Source organism: Orycteropus afer, unplaced genomic scaffold (genome assembly GCF_000298275.1).
Source record: "Orycteropus afer afer isolate SDZICR_OR568_19922 unplaced genomic scaffold, OryAfe1.0 scaffold00047, whole genome shotgun sequence".
In the NCBI taxonomy this organism is placed as follows: Eukaryota; Metazoa; Chordata; class Mammalia; order Tubulidentata; family Orycteropodidae; genus Orycteropus; species Orycteropus afer.
This window is the reverse complement of record NW_006921634.1, coordinates 8,449,119-8,459,708: the sequence shown is the minus strand read 5'-3', so window position 1 is coordinate 8,459,708 and position 10,590 is coordinate 8,449,119. Positions and strand designations below refer to the sequence as shown.

The following is a 10,590-nucleotide window of genomic DNA, read 5'->3' as shown; positions in this document are numbered from 1 at the left end:
TTTTTCCTGTGCTGTTCTTATGATTCCTTGTCTTTCGTTTTGGTGAGTTTGATGATAGTATGTCTTGGTGATTTTCTTTTGGGGTCTATCCTGTTTGGAGTTCGTTGGACTTCCTGAATGGATATATTCTCATCTTTCATCATATCAGGGACATTCTCTTCCAACCACTCTTGGACAAGTTTTTCAGTGGTTTTATTTTTCTCTTCCTGTTCTGGAATTCCGATTTCACATAGGTTATTCCTTTTGATGTATCTCACATGAACCTTAGGCTTTCTTCATTTTGTTTTGATCTTTTTTATGATTTATCCCTTTCCAGAGAAGTATGCAGGTAAATTACCTTCATTCTCCCTAATTCTGTCTTCCATTGATTCAGTTCTGCTCCTTTGCCCATTCAATGTCTTATCTATTTCTGAAAATTTAGTATTGATCATCTGGGTTTCCATCTATAGATTTTGTATCCTTTCTAATTTTTCATTTATTTTGTCATTTTGTTCTTGAATTGTCCTTTGAAATTGTTCTAGGGTTTTCTCTGTGTTTCCCTTGATCTGTCTCTCAATTTGTTAAAGATACCTAAATATTTTGAATTCCTTTTTAGGGAGTTCCAATGCTGTGTCTTCCTCAGGGATGTGTTTTGGGTTTGTATCCTGGTCCCTTATTTCCCCTGCTTTATCTTGCTTCTTTGTGTGGACTGTGATGCTCTGTTGTCTCCAAGGCATTGTGACGTTTTTGTGTTTATATTTAACTGGTGATTGTATGTTGGAGTGACTTGTCCACGATTTTCATTTTCTTTGTTACGTTATCTATACTGGCGGGGTACTGTGCTGTGCTCCTCTATTCACTAGTTGACAGCACTTACACACTGACCACCTGTCTCCTTTCCTGTTGTCAGCCTCTCATATGTCCTTGCCGACCTTGGGAAACAGAGCCTATTCTTAGGTCCCTGGAATCTGAATGAGAATGCTATCGCTTTAAAATCCAAAATGGTTGCCACTTGTAATGGCTGCACCATCAGTCACTTTAAATATCCAAAATGGCCACCACTTGTAAACATTCAAAATGGTTGCACCCTTCGTCACTTTAAATATCCAAATGGCTGCTGCGTGTAAACAATCAAAATGGCTGTGCCCTCCGGACAGCGTAAAGTCAACAGCTCAGGTTGTCTCCCTCCTTGCTGTTTCCCTTTCTAGTCATAGGCCACCAGCGCAGTTGTCCCTGCAGCCCATGGTGACCAGGGCTGATCTTTAGGTCAATTTTCAGGTTCCAACACCACTTGGAAGAAGTATTTAGGCTGTTGGTCCTGTCAGAGTAGCTGACAGTCCGCAGCTCCGACCATCTCTGTACTCACTATTTTCATTCAAGTTTTTCCACTAGTTGGTACCTAATCCATTTCTGTATGTTGTGTTATTGTTGTGTGCCGTTGAGTCGGACCCGACTCATAACGACCCCTCCTTGGGTTGCCAAGGCAGTATCACTACGGAAGTAAATTGCCCAGCCTTCCTTCTAAGGAGTGGCTGCTGGGTTTGAACTGGCAGCCTTCTGGTTAGCAGTCAAGTGAGTGCCTTAAGCACTATGCTGCCAGAGCTTTTCTACTTCTGTATAGTTCCTTTCAAAGCTCAGGGCTCCAGGATTATCTTCTGTATCTCTGTCAGTTGGTTTTTCTTTTCTTTGTTGAAAGGACAGACCACTTTTCTTTATCTTTTGTGTTATTGCTGAAGACATTCTGTCACTATTATTTAATTAAGATACTCTGTTTTTACCCCAATCTCCCCCCCCCCTTTTTGTTTTTTAGTCTACTCTTTGTTTTTATTTTTATTCAACTATAAGCAAACAGCAAAATTAACACAACATTCAGCAACTCCAGATCAGCTTTACTTATGCCAACGAGTAATTAATTTAATAGGCACAGACTTGAGGACTTCTGATAACCTCTCACTGCTGCTTGTCCAGATGGCCAGACCTTGATGCCAGAAAAGTAGGCCTCCCTTAAAGATTCATTGATGCTTTGCTCTACTGCTGCAGTCTTCGTCTTTACACCTGGATTCTTCTCTTTATATTTTCTGGGTTTAGTAACTATTTGATGGCCCCATCACAGCACCAAAACATCCCCCAGAATGGAGTTCTAATCAAATCAAACCATAAACTGGGAAGTGTGACCTTCTGGAATTATAAAGGACAGGCAGCAGGAAAAGTCACCCTAACCCACTATCTGACTTCTCAAGTCTCATCTTTAAAAATGAGAGCCGGGAAGAGGATAGATCTACATGCATCATTGAATTCAAGAACACTGCCCACAAATTCAAGAACAGGGCCCATGAGGTGGTTTCCATTTCTCAGCTTCTCCCTACTTCCCTGACAGCTGCTCATAGAGTTTGGGCACATAGTTGTCCCATTCAGCCTGGTAATACATACCAACAATTGGGGACCTGAGCTCGTACTTTTTGTGGAAAGATGCCTCCTTGAATTAGCCATGATGGTCTCCAGGTCGGTTGCTTAGAATGGGCTCATCACACTTCAGTGGCCTGTCTTGCTCATAAACCAGCCAGGCATACTGGTGGAGCCCTGTGCCCTTGGGAGGTCTAGAGCCCACATAATCAGAGAGGACTGTGCCACTGCTGATGTCATTGCCTTTCATGTGGACCACCAGAAAATGATGTATTTGGGGTCCTTCCTGCTGGGAGCATCGGGGTCTGTCAGGACCAAGGTGTAGAGTTTACCTGAATTAAGGCCATCCCATATAATGCTGGTGGGGCAGTTCTTAACCTGGGTGAGTGTCAGCACTTTGCCCAGCTCGTCAATCTCTACCCTGCCACATTTTGACCTGCAGCGAGTGCTGTGGCTGCTCATCCACTTCCTGCAGGCTTAAGGGCCCAGTCCACTTGCTGAGGTCCACTGGCATCGTGGAGCAGAGAGGAGCGGAGAGCTGAGAATGCAGTGCCAGGGAAAGAGCACAGCAGTCCAGCAACACCTTTTTGGAGCAGCAAACCGACAACCTACCCCATCCCCTTTTATTTAACACCTTGTACTCTAATAGGATTCTCTACCAAAGCCAGTCAATGCAGCTAATTACATTTCTTATCTGTGTAGTAAGGGATTGAACCCTGTAACAGAATTTACCTTGCTAATGGCTCTTAAGGAGCTCTGGTAGCGTAGTGCTTAGGGCATTTGACTGCTAACCAGAAGACTGGTGGTTCAAACCCATCAGCCACTCCTCGGAAGGAAGGTTGGGCAATCTACTTCCGTAGTGATACCACCTTGGAAACCCAAGGAGGGGTTGCTGTGAGTCAGGTCTGAATTCACGGCACATAACAACAACAACAATAGCTCTGAAAACATTTTGAACTACAAAACCTATTAAATAAGCACTGAACATCATAAGAAAAAAAATATTTAAAATACAAAACAAAAAAACAGTAACTTTCCAATTTATCTAAAATACCAAGAATATCAAATACAAATTCTGCCCCTTGTTCATTAGGTGAACGGGTAAATGGGAAATGGTACTAACATATGATGGTCTACCATGTACCAACCACTGTGTTGTGTTATTTAATTATCCTTCAATTCACTTTGAGGTGTTTGGCTGAGTTTCTGTTTTGCAATGAGAAGATACACTTTGGGTTATCTAGGAGATAAGTGGCAGAGCCTGGATTCAAAGCAGGGACTGTGATTTTTAATCCCACTGTTTCCTTTATATCAGCATTTCTAAACTGTTTTTTGACATAACTTTATTAAGAGTTTTTAAGTCATTTCATTGATTTACTTTTGCATGGTGTGTAATAAAGTGTTTGTAGGATACCAATATTTATCTGCATATATTTAAATTTTGTGATAAAATTCATTTTTAATATACTCAGTAGTATGCAACAAATTTGAATTTGTCTCCATTTAACAATTGATATACTGCTTATTTTTCTTAAATACATCATTCTCATGATTTATCAGCAGTTCATTAGTATATATGATTAGGGAGCTGAATATACAGATATAGGTTGAAGATTACTGAAGTGTTAAAATGAGAAAAAATCACTATATCAATACCTAATGTTTGAGTGCTTATATTAATTCTGACTCATTGAGATCACCATTGGGTTTCTGAGGCGGTAAATCTTCACGGAAGTAGATGGCCCAGTCTTCCTTCCGAGGAGTGGCTTAGTATGTGAAATTCACTTGGTATGTGAAATTTGGGAGCTCTGGTGTGTAGTGCTTAAGCATCTGACTGCTAACCAGAAGGCTGGTGGTTCAAATCTACCACGGAGTTCTCAGAAGGAAGACTGGGCAGTCTACTTCCGTAGAGATACTACCTCAGAAACTCCAGGTGGAGTCGCTATGAGTTACAGTCAACTCGATGGAGTCAGTTTGGGGTTTTTTTTTTTTTTTTTGGTTTTATGTGAATTTTATAAATTTGTTTTTGTTTGTTTATTTCTTGATGATTGAGAAGACAGCTTGAAGATTCACTTTTAAATAATTTTATACGTCAATATAAACATTTTTATATGAATGGAACTTACAGATCTAGTAAAGTTGCTTTGAGGCGATTTTATAGAAGTATCCTTTTTTAATGCTTCTTATTAAATTGTTTTCTAAATTTTTGCTGTTTGGTAAATGTCCTGTCTTTAGCCTGTGGCTCTGTTGTAGTTATAAATTAAATAATAGGCAGCTAATATTTAGGACAAAGAAAAAGAAGAAAGCCACCACATTGACAAGGACTGGTCAGCTGAGTAACAAACTTCTTGATCATGAGTGTGATCACTTGATTTTCACACATGCCAGACATTCTCACTTGATTTGCCCTATAAGTTTCTCAGGCTGTTTGGTTTAAAAGTGGTGATGGTGGGGAGGACTTTCAAATTTCTGATGATTTTCTAAATTTGAAAATGAGTTTGAAATTGAAACTCCATTATCACTCAAGTATTTAATATGATTTACACATACCAGATAGCATTGAGAATATTTGCATTTTGGACATGATAGGTGTTAATTAGGGAATGTTGGATTGGAGAACGGGGGTGGAAGCACAGAGTCTGAAAAAAGTTGATATTTCATGAAACTCCTTTTAACAGTTTATTAAACTTTATGACCTTTTGAAAAGTTTATTAAACTTTGTATTTCATGAAACTTCTTTAAAAATGTTTAAGAAGGGTATTATCTGGCCATACAAAGGCTCTATTAGAGTAGAAGGTAAAATCACTAAGATTAAGAAAGTCCATCTAACCTGTGGGCTCGGGACCATAGTCAAAGGGGACATCAAGCTCAATTGGCATAACATACTACACAAAACATTGTTCCACATCCTACTTTGGCGAATAGTGACAGGGATCTTAAAAGCTTGCAAGCGGACATCTAGGTGCAATGATTCGTCTCTCCTCGTCCAGGGCAAAGAAGAATGAAGAAAACCAAAAATTCATGGATACAATCAGTCCAAGCGACTGGTACAACATGTGATCCTCAGCCTATATGACTATGAGACCAGAAGAACTAGATGGTGTCCGGCTACCACTGTCAACCACTTGGAGGGGGATCTTTGTAGGAGATCCTAGATAGAGTGGGAGAACAATGTGGCACAAAACTCAAAATTACTAAAAAAAAAAAAAAAGGGGGGGGAGACCAGCTTTGCTGGTCTGATAGAGCCTGATGGAACCACTGAGACTATGGCTCCCAGCTGCCCTTCAGGTCTGGAGTTGAACCCACACCTGTGGCTTCCAACCATACAAAAGACAGGCATATGAGCTGAACATTTACACTAGGTAGATACACTTCTTGGAGAGAACAATCATGGGAGAATAGAAGGGCTGCATGTGCATAGGGAGATATCTCGGAGCAGGAGTCCATGGGAGGGAAGGACACAGGGAAGAGGTAACTATGGGGAGGAAGTAAGAGGGGAGCTGTTGCATTGTGGTAAATTGTAGTCAGTGTCACGAGACAGTATATGTGAGCTGTTGTATGGAAAATGAATTTGCTCTATAAACTTTTACCCAAATCACAATTAAAAAGAAAAAAAGTCCATCTAGATTAAAAAATGTTGAAATCTGTAAATGTAAATGGTTTTCAACCATAAGTCAGAGGATTTTTTAAAAAATATGGTAGCATTCAGGTTCCAAACAGTTTTCACAGCTCTCCCCATTTTGATCCAAAACATCAAAGTAGTTGATCATTAATGTATTTGTTCATTGGGAATCCTTATTATGTTAGTTCCCACAGTTAAGAAACTGCATAGCAAGGCAAAAGCAATGACAGTATGAAAATATTCACTGAAGTTTCTCCTTTAACCTTCTTCCTTACTAAATGCTGTCAAAGCTCATTGGCTCAATGATAGTGTCTTTGTCAGTGATTGATAGTACATTTGAAAATGAAGTACTAAGGTAGTTCAGATCATTGGCAAGTTGAAATTTTTTACCTTTGCCAAAAAAAAAAAAAAAAATTCAAGCCTTTCCAAACTAGAAGATAGTGATATCAAACTGCACAAATTACACAAAGTCAGTGCCAAATGAGTATGGCAATTAAAGAAAAAATTAGAAAGGGTACTTTTGACTATCAATAAGAGTCCCTTTGGCAAAATAATAAAAAGTCTTTGAATATTTTTGCAAAAATGACCTTTTATGATTGTGGTATAGAAGGGTAAATACCAGATCAGAGATGCCATACAGTTTGTCAGGAAATACTCTCCAAATCAACACTTGGTTCATTCTTTGATCTTACTAATTATAAAACATACTATTATTTTTTTGTTGTTTCCAAGATAAAGGGCCTAGCTTCTTTTTTTCCTATTTATTCTGAAATTTGGACTTTTTAAAATGGCTTTACTTAAGTTGCCTTTTTCATAAGCAGTTGTATCTTTGGATAACAAATTAATACTGGCATTTACAAAGAGATCTGAAAAACCAATCAAGAATATTCCTTCTATCTATCCATCATTAAAGAAATAGATTTTAATATACCATTGTTTTCATTGGATTGTTTTGTTTCACGAAATCTTTTTTATATAAATGAAAGGAATATTTGAATAGAATCAGTGTAACTCTTAGTGATACTTCAAACGTATTTACTATCAAATGTTTTTGTCTTCTGCAGGCCAAAAACAGAGAACTACTCAAGCAGGTTGCAGCATTGTCAAAGGGTAAAAAGTTTGACAAAAGTGGAAGTATACTAACATCTCCTTGAGAAAGTAGTCATTCATTTAATGTTTCTACTTAAAGTGTAAATTTGGAAAAAGAAAATTCTGTGTAGCCCTTAAATTCTGTGTAGTGGAAAAATATTTTTGCACACCAAATGAATTGGTGTGTTTCCTATTCGCTTTTGTAACTGATATGCAGCATTTTTTAAGTTGTCAGAACATTCAAATAAAACTTCAACTGGTTTGAAGTAACTTTTTAATTATTTGATATCCAGGAACTTTTTTGCCAGCAATAGTATTAAACAGTTGTAAAGGAGTGCATGAGTAGTGCTCTTTATGAAAATGCAACATGCAATAATAGAGTAGATACGGTTTTAAAAAGTCAAAGCAGCAGGGTCTTTTGTTTTGTTTTTGTTTTTACACTATGCTAATTTCAGATAAACAGTTTTCAATTTAGAAATACAAAAACTTTTAAACAAGGAAAATGGTGAACACTGGTTTTTTTTGGTAATTGTGTTTTTACCTTTCATCAACATGAATTTAGGTAAGAATCATGGTGCTTTTATTAAACTTCAGAGTATATGTAAATATGTTTTTAAATATGATATCATTAACATTAGTAATTTTTTCATTATTGATAGATGACTTCATGTTTATTGTACAGTATCAAGGTAAAATGTGTTTTTGTTTTGTAAAAACTACTGTAGATTTTTACTTACAAGTGCCTTTTTGCCACCTAATGTTTTTATTTATAGGAATGCTGGTCTTTTGTATATACAGTTTGTTTTAAATCATGTTTAATAAATGTTTGTATATAAATGCATATGTACAGAAGCCTATTTCAAAAGAAAATCGAAGTTGCTAGTAAAATGTTTGAAGTTGCATTAAGAACTAATTGACAATGCATATAGACTTTAGATATCTAGATTTTGTGGTTTGTTTCTGTGTGATAAGGGAAGCTGTTGGTCATTGAATTATGTCAAAATACTTCCCCAAAGATTTAATTTGAATTCACTTCTGATAGAGTAATTTTATTTTTTATGTCATATGGCTTCATGTTCATATTATGTAAGTTACATATTTTGCTTTTATTATAAAATTTCTTTAAAATTTATTATGATTCTACAGTGATCTATATGTCTGCTTTCCATATATATGTGGTTATCTAAGTTAATATTTATGTACACCATACTTAATTTGTAAATTTTAAGCAAATCTGAAAAATAATTTTAATCCAATCTATGATTGAATAAATTGGAATTTACTATAAGATTTTGGCACTATTTATAAGAAAACTGTCTCAACATCTTTAAAACTGTTTATAAAAGGTTAAGATAGGGTGCAATAGGTTATATGAAGTTACTAATATTCTGATCCACTGGTTTTCAGCCTGTAAGAGAAATTAACAAATACCAGTTTAGACTTTTAGTTCAACTTTAAAGCATCATATAGTGTGAAGTTTTTTATTCTTCTTAGCGCTTATGAACACTGCTATTAAATTTTTGGTTTTGAAGATTTCAGTTATAAGTAAGCATTGATTATGAATGTCAAATGAAAGATTGTCTTTCCTAAGAACACATGAAGATTGCAGTAAATCTTTTTAATGTGGCTTACATTTCGGTAGGTTATTCTGATATTATTACCTGCCATTGAGTTGGACCCCAGCTTACAGTAAGCCCATCTACAGTGGGATCAGATCATTGGGATCCATAGGGTTTTCATTGGCTGGTTCTTTAGAAGTACATTGCTGGGCCTTTCTTCCTAGTCTGGCTGAGTACACTGAAACCTACTCAGCATCCTAGCAACACATGAGCCTCCACTGACAAGACGGGTTATTCCTGTAATTACTCATTATAAACTGTTCCACCTGATTCCTTGTCCAGTTTGGAAATATATAACATAGAGTAATTTTCAAATGATAACAAAAGATTGAATCAGTCAGACTTAGAAAAATTAAGCCAGTTTATTTTTATGAGGTTTTTTATATAATAATCTTCCTAAATTTAATACTCTCAAACCACAATAGATAATGCTTTCTTAACATGAATTTTAATGTTTGCAGGACTTGCTAAATTCATAAGTTAGTCATTACTTTTCTTTAAAATGTATACTGCTTTATATTCTGGTTTCATGCCATTTGTCAATCCACAGTGGTCATTATGATTTTAAAATGAACCATATAGTGGCTCTTACACCTTAAAGGAGCTGCTGCAAAAGTCTCTCCCCACCCCCATTTTTTTAGGTGACAAATTAAAAATTAATCTAAATAATTCAGCTTTATAAATTCCAAGATTAAAATCTTTTAGGGGCTTTACCATATTTAGTCCTAATTAAATACCCTCTCTTTATTCCATGACCTTATTTTGTAATTTAAATTTTTTGAGGTTGTATAAACTAGGAATTGAGTCCCAGTCCTGGATCTGTAGTGTATTGACATAATGAGCTGATAATCTTTAAATGTGGATATGTGAGGAGATACTATGGTGTGCTGTATTGTGCTTTTTAGCTTGTTTTCAGCTATTAGCATTTACCAGTGAGGGCCATTTTGGCTCAAGTTATTTATGAATTAATAGCCTATGAATATTGCAGTCCTTTTTAGATTGTATTGGTCTAAATATGCATTCTGCAGTGAACCTGTTAAGCTGTTCACATGTATAGACTATTGAAATACTGTACTTGTACACATCTGACTGTTGACATTTTGTACTTTTTTTCCTAAATCTAATATTTCACAATAAAAACTTGTCAAAAGCTTGTATTAGTTTTACTTTTGCTGCTGTAACAGATTACCACACACTCAGTGACTTAACACAAATTCTTTTATGGTTCTGGAGTCCAGAACTCCAAAATCCATTTCACTAGGCTAAAATCAAGATGTCATCAGGGCTGGTTCCTTCTGGAAGCTCTGGAGAAGAATCAGTATGTTTCTAGTTCTTAGCGTTGCATTCCTTGTATTCCTTGGCTTGTGGCCCTTTCCTCTATCTTCCAAGCCAGATATGTAGCATCTCAACTCTCTCTCTGCTTCCACTATCCATATCTTCTGTGTTTGTACTTTCTTCCTCTATAACTCTTTTATGTTCTTCCATTTTCCAGAAAGAACTGGACATCATTCAGTTCCTGACTTGTACCTGACCAATTTGCTACACAAATTAAATTTTAAGGAGGCGTGAGTATAGTCTTATACAGCTGAGAGGTATAGGGTGATGAGAAATGTTAGTTGGATATGACAAGCCTATGGACAGTAGGAAATCTTGATTCTCAACAATGCATTCACACTTAAGATGCAGAACTTTTTTTTTTTTTTTAATGAGATGGTAGGTGACTCAGAAGGCCCAGTGTTTATCTCCAATGTTGAATGCTGGCATGGCTGCACTTGGGATGTACATAGTGCATTTCAATTGCTCTGGTAGCATAGTGCCTAAGGCACTTGACTGCTAACCAGAAGGCTGGCAGTTCAAACCCACCAGCCACTCCTCAGA

The 10,590-nt window shown here is 36.6% G+C and overlaps 1 protein-coding gene and 1 pseudogene across 1 annotated transcript in view; one reads left to right on the top strand and one right to left on the bottom strand.

The window, feature by feature from the left end:
• The window catches only part of FAM76B (family with sequence similarity 76 member B), a 24,855-nt gene extending 17,697 nt beyond the window's left edge, over nt 1–7,158 (top strand). The window contains exon 10 of the mRNA XM_007938071.1: nt 7,069–7,158. Within this exon, the coding sequence (XP_007936262.1) occupies nt 7,069–7,158 (90 nt within the window). The remainder of the gene's footprint in view (nt 1–7,068) is intronic.
• LOC103194654 lies at nt 2,342–2,896 on the bottom strand (annotated as a pseudogene).
• Nucleotides 7,159–10,590: the final 3,432 nt, after the last annotated feature.